At 44.6% G+C, this 22,184-nt stretch overlaps 1 protein-coding gene across 2 annotated transcripts in view; it reads left to right on the top strand.

Annotated features, from left to right (window-relative positions):
• Window positions 1-22,184, top strand: part of PNPLA7 (patatin like phospholipase domain containing 7) — a 1,294,112-nt gene that overhangs the window by 132,073 nt on the left and 1,139,855 nt on the right. For both annotated transcript variants that reach the window (XM_069241381.1, XM_069241380.1), the window contains exons 8-9: window positions 1,109-1,268; window positions 8,274-8,354. In XM_069241381.1, coding sequence (XP_069097482.1) covers window positions 1,109-1,268; window positions 8,274-8,354 — 241 coding nt within the window. The remainder of the gene's footprint in view (window positions 1-1,108; window positions 1,269-8,273; window positions 8,355-22,184) is intronic.

Raw genomic sequence — 22,184 nt, forward strand, 5'->3', positions numbered from 1 at the left:
TGAGTTCAACGTGGAAGGATTTATCTGACGATCTAGGATGTGAAAAGAAAAGCTTTTTTCTAGCACAACAAAATTTAAATGTCTCTAATTGAGCATTGCAAATATTTCAGAATATATCAGAATTAGGAAAACACACATGAAGCACATTTTTTTCATAATTCCGAAGTGTGCTAGAAACAAATATTTTAATACGATCAAAACAAATTGATACACAAGGCAGTGCTATTTCAACAAGTGTTTGTGCGCTATATAGTTTTTTCTGTAAAACTGTATGTAATTTCAATTGAAATTCAATTGAAAATGTGTTGTCTATAATGGCAGTGCACTACCACACCATACATACTCCACTCTACAGTGCTCTACTCCACTCCGCGCCGCTCTACTCCACTCCCCTTTATGCCATCTCCAGCACTCAACTGAACGCCACTATACAGCACTCCACTTTGACACTCCACACCACTTTACTCCACTCTACAACACTCCATGGCACTCCAACATGCGCAGCTCCACTCTACAACACTGCAGGCTAAGCCACTTGATGCCCCTCCACTCTGGCACTCTAATCCACTCCATACCACTTTACTCTAGGCCCCTTCACCCCCCTCCCCCCCCCACTCACTCCCCCTCCAGCCCACTCTCCACCACTTTAGGTCATTTCACCCCACGCTAGCCCCCCCCCACCCCTCTCTTCCCCCCCACCCCTCTCTTCCCCCCCACCCCTCTCTTCCCCCCACCCCACTCTTACCCCCTCCACCCCACTCTTACCCCCTCCACCCCACTCTTACCCCCTCACCTCTATCCCCTTCCACTCTACCCCGTCCTCTACTCGCCTCCGCTCTGTGCTCCTCCCCCCACTCTACCCAACTCTACTCCACTCACCGACAGATACTCTGTGCCTCTCCACTCATCGACAGACACTCTAGTCTACTCCACTTACAACAGTCCATTCCACTACACATGATGTATATATGTTGCCAAAAGTAGTGTTACATGAAAATGTCCTGGGGCAGACCTGTACATTGTGAAATTATGTATTTTCGCATTGCACTGATTAATTAAATTTTTACTAATATTCAGTAACAAACTATTACCTTTTGACTTCCTTCAGAGTCCTGGGTCATTTTGAAAAGCCCCTCTTCCTCGAGCTGTGCAAGCATATGGTCTTCGTTCAGGTGCACGAAGGAGAGTACATCTTTCGGCCCGGACAGTTGGATAACAGCATCTATGTTGTACAAGATGGAAAGCTGGAAGTGTGCATTCAGGAAAATGTAAGAGTCAAACTGATCTTTTAGCAATAGCAAAGTAATGATTTTGGACTCAATGCTCTGGTCAGGTGTACAGATTCTGCACGAACCCACCATCATAATGCTTGTAAAAGTTTTGCAGCCAGTGTGCAGTATCTTCTTCTCTCTTCCTTCTGGTGAGGTTTAATAGTAATACAGTTGTGCACTTTTTAGTTTTCTTTTACATCCTCAGCATTGCTTTCCCTTACGCTATGCAAACATGCCAGAAACATATGTTTCTTTGCAGCAAAATAATGTAGGAAATAGTTTATTGTAAGCAATTGGTGGAAAATATTGTATTTGGACAAAAAACTTTAAGGCATCGATTGTAACATAGAGCACTCTACCACAGTTAGGCAGCTGGCTTATGTTACCCTACGTTACTTTTTGCACTTTTGGTATTTTTGTTACTCTTAAACCCCGACACAGCAGCGACACAGCAACAACGTGACAATACAACTATTGATTATAAACCGAACGTTGATCACAATAACCTGGAGAACATAAACACATACATAGTCTGTTCTAAGAAAGGAGACCATGCCTTGTTCCTTGTTACTAAGCAAGCTCTCAGAAAAAATGAATGGAGGTGTATTTTCCACATTAAAAGCAAAACACCTCATATGTATTTTTCAAACTTGTATGAGGATTCCATTCTTTATATCTGTTATATAGCCATTTGGTGTATTTTCTCACACAATTGTGACCTGAATGTTCCTGGATACATTTTTAACCAAAGTTTGTTTTTTCTTAGGTTGTAACTTGATATCTGCTTACTACACACATATGCAGTCTGGTTTTTTTTCTTGGCACTCCCATTTCGTGTAGGGGACCCTTTCCCGTACAGTTAGAGAGGCATTCTACAATTTCATACAAAATTCTTGAGTTTCAACAAAGCTTTACTTTTTACAAGGTGATTACAATATAAAAGGATGGATTAAAGGGAACACTAAGGAATTGGGTGGTAACTTGGGCATAGGTGGTTAAAAGTGACATAAGGAGCAAAGGTGTTTGCCAGCGTTCTCTTTCGCAACAATGGATAGAGATTATGGCTGTTAATTAGGGTTACGAGGCACCCTTTGTTGGGCGTAGGTGTATGTATATGTCACAGCCTTTTATTTCCCACATTTCTTGTATTTTGACAATGAGTATTGCTTGTAGATATCGCTCATGTCTTTGTAATGCGAGGCACTTTTGTTAATTCTACAGCCTCCATCACTCCTGTAGGTCTAAGGGCATTCTGCAGTTTCTCTATAGTCTGTACTGTCTCATTCCCAGATGAACATTATTTAATGCCAATGCTAATTTAATGCCTTTCCTGGAAACGAATGCTGATCTTGCCTTTCTGTCTGGAATCTTATTCTTGCATTCTCTTAATGTGTGTCTCCTTTTTTTGGTCTTTAAACAAACATCAGTTCAGGAATGATTACATATGCAGAGCTCTAGTTGACTGGCTCAATGTGGAATTATAACTCTCATTGGTTCGTTCTTCATGTTGACTTGCATTGTAGGATAGCGTTTTACGTGTCCTGGTGGTGCACAGTGGTCAGAGTAGATGCCCTCTGGATCTCGATTGTATGACTCCCTGGCAATGCTGCTAATGTAATTGTAAGCCATATCATGGGATTTCACATATCACCCCCACCCCGCCTTTTGTTTCTCCAAGCATTTGTCTCAGTAGGTTTAAATTACATTATAGTTTTTGAAGGTGCTAGCTTACTATGGGTGTGCTGCAGCATATTAGTTTGCGACTTCAGAGAGGGGCTCCCACATTGTCCGTTTATGATACCTCAGCCTTCTTCATTGTCTTGTTGAACCTTGTACCTTCCTTGATCTAGCCTAGTGGCCCTGACATTTTGGTGCTGTCAGTTCAGTGCAGCTATTTTCCTCATGCATTGCTGGGTGAAAATTCAGTGGAAATATAACAGTAACTTGAGACACGTACTGAGAAAGGACAGGTTACCTCCTTGGGGCAAACAAGAAGTTACTTGCTGTAATGGAGAATTTATAAAGCATTGGCCTGCCTGGAGGGTGGGGCAATGGGTGGGGAGGGTCATGCTAATTCCCCACATCTTATCCGCCACAGCTCTGTCCCCCAACACTTTACACCTTCTAGGAGGCAAGTCCCCTCTCCACACTATTCTGAGACTGACAAAGTGAAATACAATCCAGTTGCTCCAGATTTGGAACTCCTGTGTTTGGAGTGAATCAAGGTCTGCAAAGGCTGGAAAAAAACGGTGTCAAGAAGTATCACAGTCTTGAAAAAAGACCTGAACTGTATGTCCCCAGACCCATTTAAATGGCCTCCAGCACTACCGGATCATCTTTAAATTGTTTATTCTTCCCATGTGATTAGTTCTACCATGACCTTCAGAGTGCCTCTTGTAAATTATTTAGAAAATCTACTTCTATACCTCAAAATGAGCACAAGACTCTCAATACAAACTTGAGCCACTCATATTGTTCCCAGTACTTGGTATTACGCCAAGCAATTGGCAGCCTGAAATATCTAGTATGGGTCACCGTGTGATGTCCCCCTCAAGAAACCTGCCCCAGATCGCCTATAACTGGCTGCATGCCCACTCAGCAAGACTGTGATCCCACTGAAATAACTGTTTATTGAACTCTGTGCTCTGCTTTTGTCTGTTCCTGTTGTCTCACAGTTAATTTGTCCTCCATTGACTCTTTATTCTACACATGTTGGCTGTGTCCTTCCTCTTTCTCATGAGAATCTCAAAAGATTCCCATGTAACTGCACCACCTGCCAGTTTTCCTAGTAAAACATGTCCCTAAATCTCCCATGTTACCACAAGTGATTTTGCATTTAATCTGCCCACCCTGAAGTTAATGCATACTTTTTCTCAGAAGTCTGAGAAGAACTGAAATGCAGTTTTTGCACTTGGTCCTGTCCCTGAATCGTTCCCATCAAGAGTTATTGCTGTAGACTTCATGTGGATGAAAATTGCAATGGCTTTATTGCAGTCTTGGGCTTATTGTGTTGTAAGTGTTGCAGAGGAGTGTGTCGTCCCTTGCTAGACAGTCATTTTTTGTTATATAGAGTTAGTTTTTCCTCATGCTTTTGATGTATCCTGCAGAAACGGTTTTTGACCAACTTGAGTTTTGGTGTTTGCACCTGCAAGCTTATGCAGCCTCATGTTTCCAGTGTCTGTTGTTTGGTGCTCTACGTTTCCATTCTGTGCAGGAAATGGGCTGCTAGCCAAAAGTGTTAATCAGATCTATTTCTCTATCCACCTGTCCCATGGTAGCCCATGCAATTGTGATCGTCTGTTTCATTTGTATCTCTTATTTTGAGGATGTTCTTGTTCCAGTCTCGTTTCTTTTGCATTGTAATAATGCTTCTCTTGGAATGGGGTAGTAGGGTATGAAGAGGCAGGGACTGTTATACCAGAGCTAGGTCTTCTTGCACATTTTTCTTGTCATCACCTTGGTTTGGGAAAGACCTGCTTACTTATGCTTTTTGTCTTCTGTAGTAATGCTGTACTTCCACTACCTTTTGGGTGCTTATCTGTCCCTCCCAACTTTGCAAAGATGTCGCTCTTCCAACCCTCACCTGTGTGCCAAATGGAGGCCTTTTCTTGCTCCAAATTAAGACCCTGAGGGGTTAAGCCTTTCATAAGCATCCGGCCTGGCCTCCCACCTACATTTTTGGGAAGGGTTTGCCTATTCATCTGTGATTGTGCTAGGCATTCCCTCCCCCTGTGCACTACATGCAGGGGCAGCCAATGCAGTTGGGTCTCATAGTGCTTGATTCTCCTGACAGGCTGTGGTATGCAATCCTATCCACTGATGAAAGGATGTTAGCCATGTATTATTCCTGCGCTGGGTGGAGAAGGCAGGAATTTTACATTCAAAGTCCTGGTCTTGGGGATCATAACATCACCTTGTGTGTTGACAAAATATTTGCAGTGATGGCTGCTCCCTGGCATTTGCAGGGAGTGCAGATGGTTCATTTCCTGAGATTCTAGTTGGGGGAAGATGCCTCTGTTTTAACTGTAGGCAATGTTAGAATTGCTTTACTGATTGGGCATTTTCCAAAATCCTCCAAAATAAAATCATATGCTACCGGGTGCTACTTCTCGGTGGCGTTCTGCCTGTAGAGACAACTCAGCACATATAAGAGGTGATGCGTTTATTCAATTGGATATCACTGTTCAAGCAGTTCACTTTTTGGGGTTGATAGGCAGGGGGCATCCTGCATTCTACTGGTCTCTCAGGTATGGCTGAAAATATTGTTGCTGCATTGATCACCAACGAAAACTGAATGGTCAGGTTGTTGTCAGCTTTTTGGGGGTGGTCGGTGCTTAGGCTTCCATAACTTTTTTTCCCCACATATTGTATCCGTGCCAAGTTTGTGTCCTTTCTTCCAACCTTCTGTGGATTTTAAAGGTACACAGGGTTTGTAGATTCCCTTGGAGGGGATCGAGAAAATAGGAAAAAATAGGTAAACTTTGTGGTTTTTTGTTCCTACATGTTACATTGTATTGATTTGTATATCACTACCTGAGAGGTACCTCGCTTGTGGGGGTGGGCCTAGTGCCTACGACAGCCTCACATCAATCATGGGTCAACAGGAGTCCTGTGGAACAACTGAAGGAAAAGACCACATTTCTGCCCAGATGGGGTGGAAGAAAGACTACTGGTGTCATCTTGTGGGTGAGGGCTTGTCCTGAAATGTGGGACGGCCGCCCCCGGGTGCAGGAAGACAAATGAGGCTTGGGACTGGAGAGCACAGGCTCATGTCTAATACTGCAAAGAGAAATACCCTGGTGTCTAGGAGGTTTTCTGTTCCTTTGGATGGAGCAGACTGAGGGTGAACACCCCCATCAGCTCTTCAGGGGTGCAGAAAGACTAATTTGGCTTTGGGAAAAGAGGGAAACACAGGTCCACACCCAGGGGGCTTCTCCACCCACTACAAAAAAAGCCTGGTGTCTAGTGGGCTTTCCTACCCAAACCGGAGGCAGTATCGGGATAAAAACCTCCATTCGTTCCCTGGGAGAGGCCAAGTGAAGTATGGACCGGGATGGAGCACAGGTCCATGCCCAGAGGCACCACCCCACATCCTCCTGCAGTCTTGTTCCCTAGTGTCTAGAGGGTGGATCCTTGCTTGGGTGCTTGGTGGGGGTGCGGGGGGGCGGATCACTTCCTGTAGCAACTCCCAAGCAGGGATCCTCTTGGAAAACAAATTGCAAAGGGAAATTCTCCTCTTCACAATGACACCTGAACCTTGCAATTCGGTGCTACGGGGCCTGCGGTATGCCCCCAAGCACTGATCCTGGGAAAGTGAAATTAGTCCATTGGGTCATTTCACTTCCATAGAAATTATGTTGGCGCCAAGCCTGCTAATCATAATTTCCTCCAAAAAAAAAAAAAATAGTCTATGGCTCTTGGTGAAGAGACCAAGTTTAACAATCTGAAAAGAGAACTCTCTGGTCTGAGCAACAGAGGGTCCTTTACAGCTCTCCCCAGGGTCATCCAGTGGCCTTCAAGCACACTTGGGAGGGAGTGAGGGCTTTAGCCATTGAAAAACAATGTTGATAAATACTATTTTTGATCCTGCAAATCTTTTTTCAATCTTTCTCCTGCAATGCATTCTTTTGACTTGTTCTCTTAATATGTATTATTCATATTCGTGGTCCACTAATAGTCATTGTTAATGTGTTTATGTTGAATTAGGTAAAAATGTAGCTGGTTCTCCTTCTGCTCATGAAAAACTTTATCCGGGCGGCATAAGATGCTCAGCAGTTGCTTAGTCCAGGGAAGAATGCCATTAGTTTCAACATGGAATGTGTCTTTCTGATAGATACTTTTAACTGCGGATTACCTGTGACTCTTCCTTGGCACCAGACTCAATTCAACTCTTGCAATAGCTCCTCCATGCAGGCAGGTGGTGCCATAGCGCTCCGTCTTTCCTCAGCACACAATAGCAAAGTGCCACATGTGGGCATTACCCTTGCATACTGACTTTACATCTAAATGCTCCTACTCTCAGCCGAAGTCTCCCAGTCAACATTCGAGAAACCCAAGGTCAGCTTTGTCACCCTCTTCGGGCCCAGTTTCGAATTTGGAGCTAATGCACTCAGACTTCCCGTGCCACTAAGATGCAACAGCAAGATTAGGTTATTCAAGAGGCCATGCAACAGAGTTTCAAACTCATTCTGCCACTTTCCATTGCACCTTCTGGCCCCACAGACCACCCCCAATAGAATTTTTCCTGATATCTCTTTCCTGGCACAGGCTGACCCTGGACAAAGTCTTCCTGGGGTGTGCCTCTCTCCTTAATCTGCAGTCATGCATCAGCTCTGTCTCCGGCAGAGCCACCTCTCGTTAGTGGTACTGGCTCCCTTTTGTCATGTCTGGAGTGGGACAGAGTAATGAAAGTGGCTGATGTCACTACCTGGTGACCCACAAGACCTATTGTAAGAGTTTCTAGATTCAGTCTGGGACTTGGGGAGGGCCACAAGTCAAGGAATCTGTGGTAAGATTTAGTATCCATCAGAAAGAGTGTTACTGAAGGTAGGTAACTTATTTCCTTTTCTCATCTAATAATGAGCATCAGCATGTTTTGCATTGTGCATGTTGACCTTAAAAGCAACGTGAATTAGCAAGTATTTCCACTTAGCACATCTAAATTGGTAAAAATTTGAAACGGACCCCTTTTTAATGAATTCATTTGTCTTTGTGGATCTGCACCTTACAGCAATCAAAATTCTACAAGAAATAAAAGATGAAACTATTTCATAAAATACTTGTATCAGTAACTGCTTTGTCTTTTGAGTTGCCGTCCGGTTTAACAGGTCATTGGTTCTTCTTTCCTCATCAATTTAGATGTGTTTCTGTGACTAAAAAGCAGTGTTCATGGTGCGCCTCACATAGTTTGCAGCCTGTCTGCTGTGCTGAAGGGCACAAGACAGCTCTTCTGATTGTTTTCATCTCACAGAACAGAAGTTACTATGTTAATTCTTTCTTCAGGATGGAACGGATATGGTGGTGAAAGAAGTGCTTCCTGGTGACAGTGTTCATAGCCTCTTGAGCATCCTGGATGTTATAACTGTAAGTTGTTCAATTAGAACGATTTAGAAATTGTTTACCAAAAACACATTTCAAAGTTATATCGAAAACATAGTTGGGTTTGAAATGCTTTTCACATTGGCACGTGCTATGTTTAGGCTTGCATTTGTTTTACCGTGTGAAATCTGTTTGGTATGTTAGCAATGCCGGTAAATTGTCTTTGTAACAAGAGGGTGGTGAGGGCTAAAATCATTTTATTATGGGCCTTCAATACCGGTCTGAATTAAGACATAACAATGTTATATTCTTGTTATATTGTACTTAAAGGATACACAGGGTTAGAAATTCCATAACGTGATCATGAGGTATTGGCTGCTCACTACACATTTCTGAAAATACGTTTTCATACTTGAAGAATGGATTTTTTTGTGCAATTGTAGTTTACATGTTTATTACTTGTTTTTTTTATAAATTAGGAACTAGGAACACTGAATATTTAAAGTACCCAGCTTAGGGCTCCCACAAGTCCATGCTCCAAGAGCTGCTTTCGAGTTTGATTTCTTTTTCTCATCTGGAGAAAATCCCTAAACTCTGATCCTTTATTGGGAAGGTTTGTGCAAGGAAAAAAGCTCTTTTTCCCTATTTTCAAGATTCCCCAATAGCTCATATCCTTACTTTCTTTAGAGTGTTCCTGCTAATCATGTCTACTTTGTTCAAAACTTATTCAGAGTGTGGGAAAAGGATTGCCACTCTAGGTGATTTTTTGTTTGTCTAAACTTTGTCGCTGAACAGATTGCATATGATAAGCTATCAAGCATTTAAAGAGCACTGTCATTTAGTTTAGTATTTAAGATACAAATGTTAACGCTTGCATTTCTTATCGAGCTTCAAACCATTTAGGGTCCTATCTTCTTATCGATGTAAGAAAACTGTGGTGTAATGAAGCCTGACCCCGAATAGTCCTGTTGTAGGACCGGGCACAACATGGCTAGGTTTCTTACCACAAATGGTTATTCAGTTATTGACATGTGTTCTGTTAATGAGAAAAGCAAACCTCACAAGCGTATCTTTTGTGGTTGTGCATGAATTACGTTTGTACATTTGGCCAGGACGTTTCACTTGTCAGACCCTCACAGATTATTATGCACGGAGCCTTAGGCACTTTAGATATAAGTGCCACCCCAAGATTGATTTTAAATATTTACTTACTTTTCACCACTTCTGGAAATTCTAGGCAATATCTGTAACATCGTCTGAGATATGATTAAAAGAGACATAATATCCATTAGAAAGGAAAATAAAGAACATAAATTAACACATCGTAGTTGTCATATTTAGATTCAATTACCTTTCAATCATTGGTTTTATCTCTAGGCATTATAACTCTATTCTAAATAGACTCTGTCATAATTATTAGTTGTAACTGATGTGAGCCAAGGATAAATGGGTAAGTACTTATTGGCATGTGCAGCTCCACATTTACAGTCACCTTGAAAATGACAGGTATACAAATATGACCATGGGAAATCTGTAATTCCAGACCTTTCACTACTCATGAGTGAGACATAACCAATCTTGTGACACGTCCTTCCAATTTGTGTAGCATTTAGTTGAGCTCAAACATACCAGTGATAGATGCAGGCTTCCATGTCTTCTTTTGGCATTAGTTCATAAGCATCTACTGCAGCCTGCAGAAAACCCTCTCCTCTGGCTCCAAAATCAATTGATCATACAGAAGATCAAAACCACTCCTCCTGACACAAATTAACACATACTGGGATTCTTTTGGCTTGAATATGACCACAATGATCTCACCTTCAGACAGTAATAAATCAGGTTAAAGGCATGCAAGTTTCACATGCCTGTGAATGTATTGTTTTCTCTTTGACTTATACTGACCACTTAGGTTAAACCTCTGCTCACAGTCCAGTAAAAACTAGAAAATATGAAGTGGCATTACCTTCTCTTTCCTTGTGTTTGTTCTGAAGCTGCACCTCGCACCGAATGACAGAAGCACTTGGAACACATCAGGTTTAGGGTTAAGAGTTAAGGGCAGTTAGGGTTTTAATTAGATTATTTGACTGTTGTATAAATAACCAAATTATTGTGGCATTTCATACTATAGGTTTGTTGTCTCTAAGTGTTGTAAATAACATTTTTTATTGCACATTTTATTCGGTTTGTTTAAAAAAAAAAAAAAAAAATTATATGGATGTAAACCACATCAGAATAACGTTGTCCTCATGGGCCAGACATTTGTGTGCCAGTCAATCAGTACAAACACTACAATCAGCTTGATGTCTATATAATCTGCCCAATCCAGTATCACAGGTATTAAAATGTGTCCGCCTTCTCGCAACAGGTTTGCTATTGATGTAGGTTCTCTGCATTTTGAGTCCAGGGGCACCCCATATCTTTTCATATTTCTTGGGCACACCTCAACCCTTGTACACAAGGCTTTCTTTTGCTGATCATTGGTCTATGCCCCTGATCCATGCATGCAGTAGAGTGGCTTGTATGTCCTTCTACTGCCAGGCTACCTCTCTCTTTGCCACTAAGTAAACCATAGAGATGGCTGAGCATGAAGCATGGGAGCCCCCTTCCTTAGTATGTCCATGATAGCCATGATTATTTTTGAAAGTTATTGGTCTTCCTATCACACGCTTAACAATTCTGAAGACCCTTTCCCAGTAGATTTGCGTTTTGGCACATTCCCAGATTTATGCTAGAATGAACTTGGGGATAGGCGGCACTGAAGGCACTGCAGTTCCCTGGCACACCCCATATGCCCAGCCTATCCCTGCCTCATAGGGAGAGAAATTACATTTTTCCAAGGAGACCCCAGGTATTTTACCCAACCAAAGAAAACTGGTGTTTTGTGTTTACAAATCTGTGACAAAGGTGTTGGAGGTGGGTAGAGGTAGTGCTGTAAAACTTAAAGGAAACGAGGAAGGGAGTCCATTTCGAATAGCACACCCCTTCCTACCATGATTAGTGGCAGTGTAGACCATTCTTTCTTGTCCGTGTCACCCTAATCAGTATCTAGGTAATGTTGAGATCCCAGTATCTTTGTTGGGTGAGGGCTACCATCATATCCAGATAGCAAAAGCTGTCGCCTACCTCCTTCAGCCTGGAATCTACCACCTCCTGGCCTGACGCCCCTTCAAAGGGGTACAGTTGTTGACTTCCCCAGGTAACTATGAGTACCGAAGCATCACCGTAAATTGTCAGGATTTCTAAGAGCCGTGATTGCATCCTTTGGTCTCTGGATGAAGAGATGCATAGCATCCGCGTGCAAGGAGTTGCAGTCTTCAGCGTGAATAATAAGAGAAAGTGAGCAACCCCGCCGGGTGCCCCTTTCTATGGGGAATGTAGGCAATAGAGCTCCATTATTATAAACCTGGGTCCATAGTTCTGTGTAAACAAAATGGACAACCGGCGCCTAAGCATGGGTCCAAAGTGCATTTTGTGGATCACTACTACCAGGTAGGGCCAATGCACCATATCGAACACCCATTCTATGCTCCCTAGGAGGAGTGCGGCATCCTCCAATAGTTTGTCTGCTAGTACCAAAGCTAGATGCAGGCGGCGGAGACAGTATCTGGTGCTCCTGTTGGGCATAAAACCATTTTGGTCAGCATGGATCACTGAGTGTACCACCTTACTGAGGCAGGTGGCCAATACTTTAGCAAGAGTTTTGACTTCTAGGTTTATAAGGGTGATTGGGCTGATGAGAACCACATTCTTGAGGGTTTGTCAGACTTAAAGATTACTGCGATTGTTGCACTCCGAAGGTCTCGAGGCATCTTCTTCATTCGAATGCATCCTCATACATTGCTAGAAGTGTGGAACCAGCATGGTGGAGTGTCTTATGAAGAGCTCCAGGGGGAACCCGTTTGGGCCCTTGGTTTTCCCAGATGGCATAGATGAGATTGCTTGCTGGATCTCCTCCACTGTAACCGGAAGATCTAGGTCCTTGCTCTCCATCACCAAAAGAGCTTGCAGGGGCAGATCCCGGATGATAGATTTATCTCACTTTGCAGGAGGAGGTTCCCAATGAGTGTACAGAGTTTTAACATGCGAGGTAAAATCCCTCGCCAGATCGTCTGCTCATCTAACTGTAATCCCATTCGAGGTCCTCAGCTCAGCTTATTTGCTACAGGATTGGTCAGTAGTTGTGAGCAGTTTGCCCATCTTGTCTCTCATCTCTTATACCCTCACCTAGGAGTGAAGCCGACCAAGTTGCGCTGTATCTAGGAGCTGTGCCTGATTGAGACTACATTGCGTGTCTTGTGTCAAAGACACAGCTGTTTCTTAAATTCATCATCTAAGAACTACCAGGGATTCAGCAGACCCAGTCCCCGCCCCCCACCAGCCCACACTCACTACCAGCAACTCCGGTGAGTGATCCGAAAGGCCTCTTGAAAAGATACGTATCTTTGTGATGTGTCCAGTGTCTGGTGAAGGGATCACAAAGTAGTGTCTATTCTGGAAGAGGTTCTGTGGTAGGTAGAGTAGTATGTATATAGTATTTCTGCTAGGTAGTATTGTTCCACGTCTGGAGGTGTGTGGACTGGGGAAACAGTGAAACATAATTTGTATCCTGCAGTGGGCCACCACTGGTTTAAAGTTCTGTCAGTGTAAAGCCTGGTGTGGCTGTAGTTAGCAGTTGTGAAAGCACCTCCAGTGTCGAGTCTAGTAAGTGTGGGGGGGTGTATACCCAACCAAGTGACTATGCCAACCCCTGCATATCATCACAAACCGCCCAAAGGGGCCTGTGTCAACTCAGCCCCCCATTTAATTTTTTCATAGAGACCATCCTCATTCCACTAGACTGTGGTGTTCCCTCCCCGCAAAATCCCCAGAGGGTCTTGCCGCTACGTCTGAGGCCGTTGTAAATGGTGTTGCACAATGTTTATCTGAAGATGGACCTGAATTAGGTCCAGCACATTGCATATGGATGTGAAAGCTGAAACCCTTATTCAGCACCACAGTTGGTGGCTACCGAACGCTCTTCCCTCCCTCCTCCCTAAACTTTGTTACATGAAGCATTTTTGTCCCAAACTAAAAACTCAACAGTAACACCCACCTACAGTTAGTGACAACTTTGAGGGTAGGCTTCCCGTGGCCCTCCGTCTGCAGCACCAGTTCAGCACGCTGTGTCCAGGGGTTATGAAGGGCCTAAGTGGCCAGTGGAGATCTTTATACCTCTTCCTCTGCTTGTCTGGGGGAGCCTTCCAATGACTTTGTGGTTGATACGGCGTCACCTTCAGGTATGTGCCTTCATCTGTTTCTCCTAGTGCCAGGGAAACTGCTGCCATGGGATGGTAGCTGGATCTTTGCATGGGGTAGCCAGAGTCGGGGATCCAACCCTTCCAAAATCGTAGTCTTCTTCCGCCCAGCACCAGGCACTCTTGTGTCTTTCTGGACATCTACTTAACTTGCATGGCTCTAAATTGCTCCTTGAATGATGGAAAGTGCGGAGCTGCTGCTGAACTTTCCATGTGTAAACCGGGAAAAGCATGTCTGGGGCCCCACCACACTGCAGCTTTCCCAAAGTCATGGCTTCTCTGAGAATGACGTCTTTGTCCACAAAGTTTAGAATTCTTGCAACAATTGGTCCTGGACTGGCTGCTAAAGATCTGTGTGCTCGCTCCACCACAAAACATGTGGATAATTATTTTTTTTTAAGCAATGATTAGTGCTAGTCCATTATGAAGCTGGTGGGCCTGGGCTGTTCAATACCCTCAGGCGCACCAAATAGGTGGATGTTGTTACTTCTCAACCTGCCCTCCACCCTAGCCTATAATTGCCTCGCTGCATTGGTGGGCCACCAGCATGGTTTGTAAGGTTTTGGTCATGTCTTCAACTTCAGAAAGCTGCCTCTCCGCCTTGGTTACTTGCACAGCTGTGTTGTGGAGGTCCTGGCGGAGCAAGGACAAGTCAAGTCAGTTCTCCAATCTTGTCCTCCTGGGATGCTCTAGAACCTTGTATGGCTGGAGTATGAAGGTGGTAATGTCTGGTAGAGTGCTGGCAGGCAATAACACTCCCTCCTCGCTGCCCCCCCCACCCCCTCATTTAGTGTCTCTCTTATTCATCTGCTGTAGGTCTGGTAAACTTGTCTATCTTCCTCTGGGTTGGCCCCTGCCCTGTCTTTTCCCCTGGTGTCGTGCAGGTTCTCCAAGATCGACTGTAGTCTGCTTTCTAGGGCTCTGTAGGGCGGGTAACTCCCTGAGGTATTACCCAATACAATGTTCCAGTGTCCATCTGCTGTGTCTTTGAGGTGAGAACCACCACCCTCGCTAATGCCTCCTCTCCAAGACGAGCAGACCTTTGAACAACTCTGGCTCACTGGGACCCTGGCAGGTCACAGGGCATCCCCCACAGCCAGCATCAATGCTCAGGCACCCAGTGCTGTACTCTCCCAGGGACAGGGCTCGTCACCTCAAGGCTTTGTTTCTGCACACTGGGCCATCTAGAGATTGATGACTGCTGCCAGTCGGGCGCTTTCACTGCCCTCTCACAGGACGATCGGTTAGCCACCCCTCACCCGACTGGCGCCTCTCGCAGGGGAGCCTGCAGCCTCCCCTCTGGCTCCCCTGATGCTTGTGGCACCAACGCTGTTCTGCTGGCAAGAGACTGCGTCTCCAGGCCCATCATGCTTGTCGAGGAAGGCCTCTGGTATCCATTCGGCTGCAACCGCTCCTCTCAAGCGTGACCTCCTAGTTGCATGCCGGTGCAGCCACCTGAACAAGGCCGCACAGCACTGCAGCTCCCCATTCAGGGCCCTGGACCGTTTTTGTTCCTCACGTCTCCACCCCCAGCCGGTGTCCACTAGCACACGATTATGCCTGATTGCACTGGGGCCAGCAGCGGAACTAAGAATAAATAGCAGTTTTTGCAAACAAGGTTTAAACAAGGTTATGATTAGGTCCAAGGTACTGTTTATGTACAGGGTTTGGGTAAGATAATTGTAGGAAACTGGTCCTTGTTGCAGCTACCCCTCCACCCCCCACCCCACTATTTGCCTGATATTGATGCTGACTTGACTGACAGCGTACTGGGATCCTGCTAATCAGCCCCCCAGCACCAGTGTTCTTTCCCTAAAAATGTACCATTATTTCCACAATTGGCACAGTACCAGTGGCACCAAGGGCCCTGTGGCCAGGGAAGGTCCCCAAGGACTGCAGCATGTGTTTTGCCACCCTATGGGACCCCTCACCAAACACATGCACACTGCTATTGCAGATTGTGTGTGTTGGTGAGGAGAAAAAGGCAAAGTTTACATGATATGCCATGCCCACAAAACACTGCCTGTGGCATAGCTAAATCACCTATCTAGCAGGCTTTACAGCCCTAAGGCAGGGTGCACTATAACACAGGTGAGGGCATAGCTGCATGAGCAATATGCCCCTAAAGTGTCCAAGTCCATTCTTAGACATTGTAAGTGCGATGTGGCTATATTAAGTATATGGTCTGGGAGTTTGTCATTTCGAACTCCACAGCTCCATAATGGCTTCACTGAAACTGGGAAGGTTGGTATCAAACTTCTCAGCACAATAAACCTGTACTGATGCCAGTGTTGGATTTATTCTAAAAAGCACACAGAGGGCATCTTAGAGGTGCCCCCTGTATTTTACCTAATACTGTACAGTATGACTGACTGGTCTGTGCCAGCCTGCCACTAGCAGGCAAGTTTCTGACCCCATGGGGTGAGGGCCTTTGTGCTCTCTGAGGCCAGAAACAAAGCCTGCTCTGGTTGGAGGTGCTTCTCACCTCCCCCCCTGCAGGAACTGTAACACCTGGGCGCGAGCCTCAAAGGCTCAGCACTCATGTCACAGTGCCCCAAGGCACTTCAGCTAGTGGAGTTGCCCACCAACTCCTGGTGACCTGACAAAAAGGACTGCATATCTGAAACCCCCAGCAGAGAAGAAGACAGACGATAACTGACTTGGTCCCAGCCCTACCAGCCTGTTTCAAAGAACCTGCACAAGAACAGCGACTCATCCAGCGGGACCAGCGACCTTTGCCAAGCTCCAGAGGTCTGCCCTGCACCCAAAAGGACCAAGAACTCCCGTGGACAAGCGGCCCTGTCCAAAGAAGAAACAACAACCAAGGACTCCAACCGCACGCCAAATGCGTGAGTCCTGACCACTCTGCACCCAACGCCCACAGCCCATCTCCATGCTAAATTACATATGAACATTTGTGCACATGTGTAAGAGCTGTGCATGGGAGAATCCAGTTGTCCCCAGGAACTGCACATAGATAGCCTGGCGCAGAAGGGACTATGCAGGGTTGGGCCGTGACCTGGAATAGGCTTTATAATGTGGATGTACACATATCAGGAACGTCAGTGTGCTTTACTGTCTTGACTATAGTAACACTCTATTATACACCTATGGCAAGGGCTTCCTTAGGGTGCAGCTCTGGTTCCCCGTGGTCTACAGCCTCCGGCGCTGCACCAATGTACACTGTAACCTGTATGAAAAGAACAATTATGTAAAGTCCAAAAGCATATCTTTACAGCTTATGGGTCATCCAGGAATGTCCTATTTCTCTGAATCAGCTCAGGATCAAAGTCCAGGCCTTTTGTGACCCTACTGGGCTGTGTTACTTTTCTCTCCAGCTGCAGGAACAAAGACCTCGCCCATCAAAGGGAGCAATTATCAATGCTTAAGCCAGCTCAAAAGGAGTGGGTGAATTGCTCTGCATCAATCAACCAGCTGTCATCCTGTGCCAGGAAGAGGGCCTACCCCAGGCCACTAAACAAAGGACGGAGTCCAGGGCTGTCCAGCCTGACCAGGAGAAGGCCTCCTTTGATGATTTGCTGGGTTAGGCCGTGGCAGTGATGTCAGTGAAGGGTGGAGCTGAGACCCCCAGAGCACATTTGGTAAATTATTCCTCTGTGATGCCATTTTAAGCTACCACATAAGACTGTGCAGGGAGGATAGGCCAGAGGCGCGACCGTGCTGGACAACTGGCCTCAGGACTCTGACTCTGATTGACCCCAGACCAGTGGGGTACTCTCCAGGATCAGGGAAGCTGGTCCCACTACTCCCCCTGAGGACCAGTTGATGGAAAGACTGGTCTGTGCAAGGAGAAGGAGAATCCCAGAGGTAAAGCAAAATGCAAGGTGAAACTACCCCTCTGCCAAGTTATTCATCTTTGAGGCTAGGAGGCCTGTCAAAAGTACGCCAGATGGCTAGGGCTCACTTCCAGGAGAAAAAGGAGACTAGAATCATCAAAATTGGCCCAGCGGGCCTGAGATATAACCCAGTGAGGTTTTGGCAACTTTAACCAATTTTCTGCAACAAAGCGCATGGGCCTCTGCCACAGTACTTAGTTTCTGCCTCTGGGGTGGGCCAGGACCTGGAGGCTCGCCCTGAAAAGAATATCTGCAGGTAAGCACTGTCATGCTTCCCCTATGAGGAGAAGGGGGGGCCCTTCTCTGGGCTCTGAAAAATCTACCAGGGAGCGCCATCGCAGGATGAGAAGGAAATTGTGTGGCACAAGGCCTCCAAAGGCCAAGAAAAGTGCTGCAGGCCGTTTGACGTAGAGAAAATGAGACACAAAGGAAGTGGCTCTCCACAGTGCAGCGGGAGAGCCACTGCTGTAAAATTCAAGCAAAGCGGCCCCTGCTAAGAAAATAGGTACTACTAGTGAGAACTTTAAACTATTGGCTAAAATTTGTGCGGGCTTTATGATCTTTTCTTGTGGCTCTGTTGACCATCTGACAGTGAAGTATTCAAAATATAGTTGAACCTTCCCATTTGGTTTGATGTTTTACAGCAAGCCTCGCCACATTTCAGCTGTAAATGATGCTACACCACAAAAGGGATGGGCAACCCAATAACCCCTCAGGAGCCTGGATATCAATAATCTAAAAGGTAAAAGTGCCAGCAAAGGGATCATTTAGAAAATCATTTATGAATCAAGCAATTGACCATCAAAAATTAGGCTAAGCACAATCTGCAACTGCATGCGAACGATAAAGGCACTGAGCAGAGAACTACTGGAAACAAGGGTATTCAGGAGCCATGGTTATTGGTTCAAGAAGGACTGAGAACAAGCAACAGCAACTGAACGCCAGAGGGAGAAGGCTATGAGCAGGAGCATTGAGCGTCCACAATGACACACAAATTTTATTAAAACTTACCCCAACAGGGAAGGGTTTGAAAAGTTGAGGGGAAGGTGATGGTGGTAAGCTGTTGGGGTTAAAATATGTATGATGGGGTTGAGCTTACCTCTATCTACCCTTTTAAGGATGCCTATTCTACTGTCTTTGTGATAGGTTATTGCTAATAATATTGGGGACCACTTTGTGGTTCTTCGACGTTGTCTTCAAGTGCTATCAATTTCTCTGTTTGGGAGCTCTGAATGGGTAGGTTCACAATCCAGAAGTCTAAGACCCCTGTGCATCTTGGCACATGAGACAATCTTCCTGTGAGGCACAGACTTCCTCAGAAGAGGTATGGCCAGGGAGGTTTGAACAAGAGGGACAAGAATTGGTTTGTATGCAATCTTTTGATAGTGCCTTGCAAGGGTGTTGCTCTTCTAAACAGTCACTCAAAAATATTGTTTGGCCATGTGCTCATTTTCAAAATGTATTGAATAAAAATATGAACAAAAATATTGAAGATAAGTATATCATTTTTCCATTTTTGCAATTAACATTGAAGTTTTTATTATGTTGTTTATTGTGTTATGTTTTTATTTTGTTACTGTAACGTAGTATAGTAATGTATGTGTTTTTATACTAATTTATAATTGATTTAATATCTTCATTCGCAATTTGTTTACATGTTTAATCTAATTTAATTTTTCAAATGTATTTCATTTATTTATTGTATGCTGAATTCAATTCTTAATTATTTAATATATTTTAATTTTAGGTGGTGGGATGTATTAGAGGATTTATTGGAGGATTGGCTGGGCACTGTTTTCAAGTCACATATTCAAATTCCTAATAAATTATTGTGTTTGTTTTATTTTTTTTTAATTATATGTTAAAAATGTTTAATTAAAAAAAAAAAAAATGTCTGAAAGGAGAAGCCCTTTGGAGGACATTCTGTCTTTTAACTAGGTCCTAAGCATAGCAGCTGAGGTCCGAAAATTAGCGTTGCAAGTTGCAGAGTTAAATGCAAACTTATTGAGGGAAATCGTCCAAACAGTTTTTCCACATGAGACCCCATGATGCCTTCCAATGAGGTCCTCCTCGATCCTCCTATCATCACCAGCTTTAGGTGAACAAAGGTTTTTTTTTTTTTAATCCATTCTCCTGTCTCCAGATGCTTCTTCATGTTCCGAGCTTAGCACCACTTCTTTCTCTCCCCTCCAGCAAATAGGAAGTCCATATGGCTTGATGCAATGAAAATTGTGTTGCTTTGTACATGCAATGCCCACATGCCCTTTGGCCTGGTACTCACATGCCTTTTTGTAGATGGTGATTCCAGTTTTACCAGCCCATGTGACTGTCCACTGTACTGTTGTACTTGTAATAGATTTGGGACCACAAAGTGAATTAATAGATTCATCTAGACACGGTGGCTTTGGTGGTTAATGTGTGAGCATAAGTAGACTCGTTTGGATGTGTTTTACAGCACTTACGGGTGACATCTGGCACTTTTTGTCTTGAAGGGTGATTAGATCTTGGAGAAATTAATGAAAATGCGCATTTACTCGCCTTCTGGTCTTTGTTTCTCCTGCTTGCCAGTTCAAACAATAGTATAGAAAATTCAAAGGATATGCAAGAGTTCAGCCTTATGGGCAACACCAGCCTTCTGAGCTGAGCAAGGTTTTTCAGATTATGGAGGCATGACTGCTGCCGTTGGCCTCTGTGAACCTTGGAGCTGTCTGTCTCCTCTACCAATCCATTTTAATACATCGAAGGTGGACCTGCATCCTATTGGGAGTACCTTCCTCTATGATGTACTGACTGTCCATCATAACAGGCTGTGGTGTCCTTCAGACAATACATGGGATACATCCTCCCTTTTCAATAACCTGCTTTTTCCTCCCGACCTGTTTTTTTTCTTCTGTTCCCCATAAGCAGTATGTTGTATCTTTCTAGTTGGAGGGTCTCCCTTTTTCTGAGCAAAGGTGCAATTGAGCGGGTTCAAATGAGATTGGGGAGGGTTGTTACTCCTAATCCTTTCTAGGGCTTCATCACGTTCTGTTCTTTGTGTCCTGAATTCCTTTCTTCACTAGGAGATATTTAGTTTTGTTCCTTGCAGTTGCTGTTTTACCAATGAGGTTTTAGAGACTTGGATCACTTGACCCTACAGGACAAGTTTTCTTTATATCAGCCCTGCTGTATCAGATACGTTATGTGGCCTCTACTTGGTTTTGAACGTCAGTATTGCAGTTCAGCGTTTAGTCACACATCAGCACCTTGTTTCTTCAGAGGCTCTGTCGGTGATAGCATTGTAGGTCTGGGGTGCCTGTATTGCCCCTCCCACCACCAATTGGGACACAGTGTTCTCAAAACACTCCTGGCCTTCCTTTACTATTGACAGCAATGTCCCTGATTTATGTAATATAATTTCTTGAAATCCGCACAGGGTACCAGATGGGTGAAAAGCTCGTTTCCCAGCGCCTTTCCGTTTCTTTGCTTTATATCATTTCTCGACCCTAACTGAAACTACCGGTCGATGGCGGCACAGATTACGTCAAATCAACCCCACGTGTGACAGAGAGATTGTGAAAGACTGTTTCCCTCCCTCAAACAAACGTCTTTGTACTTTATTTTTATTTTTTACACATTGTTTTGCCTCTGGCTGGCTAAATGGAGAAGAGAGAGACACGCCCGTGGGTAGTGGCGAGAGGCTTACACTTGACGATTTCACAAAGGCGTTAGATCTCAATTTCAGTCACGTTATAACCACAGTCTTCACATACTGTGTTCAGTCTCCGGGTGCACTGACAGGCCGCGTGCGGTGACTGGATCCGAGCTTCTCTGTTCACAAGCGGCGCGCGCCCTCGAGTTTTTTTCGTTGCACCTCTCCTTTCTGTACGATTGCAGTGTTAGATGCATGACAGAGGATTACAGCCTTCTATGTTTAAACCACGATTATAAACCTATCCATGTTGCTAGCGAATGAGACTTAGTAAAGTTTAAATGTTTGCGTGCTTTAAGTGACGTGACTAGATCAGGTTCTTGCCGAAAGGACGGAAGAGTTCCCAAATTATGATTCTGTAATCTCTCTTTGGGCTTTAAACCACGCTCATGTCACGTCAGGCACTTACTTCGTGGGCTTTTCTTTTAAAATCTGCTTGCTTTCATTTGTGAAAGGCATGCATACATCATGTCTTTTACGGTGTTTGGACTAACTACACAGCACCGGTAAACTACTAAAAACATAGGAGGCTTGATGTTTTCAGCCTGGGGTCCGGACTACTTTATCTGTTTATTGTCCACGCAGCTCGATCGTGCTGCATTTTACATAGTGCAATCACGCTGCGTTTTTTTTCTTTACAATGCTAATAGTTCTAACACGAGCAAATGCGAGACCCGTTGCATTGAGAATGCTTGTTTTTTCTGTTGCGAAGGACAGAATTGCAAAAGCTTCAAAATACTTGGCAAGGATTTTGACTGCACCCTCATCAGCTGTACGCCCTTCATTCTCCATAAAATATAATCCCTCTGTGCAACTACCGAAATCCGTACGTGCCTTATCCAGTTGTCCCGCCTTGCCATCTTTTTCGCATTTTGTCCCGAGACATCCTCTGTCTTTCTTTATGCATTGTTTGAGCGGTCCCTAATTGAGGAGCCACGCAAACACCAATTTACGTGCCCCTAGGGAATCCATGGTGGCTTAAGAGAGACTCCAAAATGGTCTTTCAGCCATGTGTTTCTTGAGGAGGTAAGAG

Source organism: Pleurodeles waltl, chromosome 6 (genome assembly GCF_031143425.1).
Source record: "Pleurodeles waltl isolate 20211129_DDA chromosome 6, aPleWal1.hap1.20221129, whole genome shotgun sequence".
NCBI lineage: Eukaryota > Metazoa > Chordata > Amphibia > Caudata > Salamandridae > Pleurodeles > Pleurodeles waltl.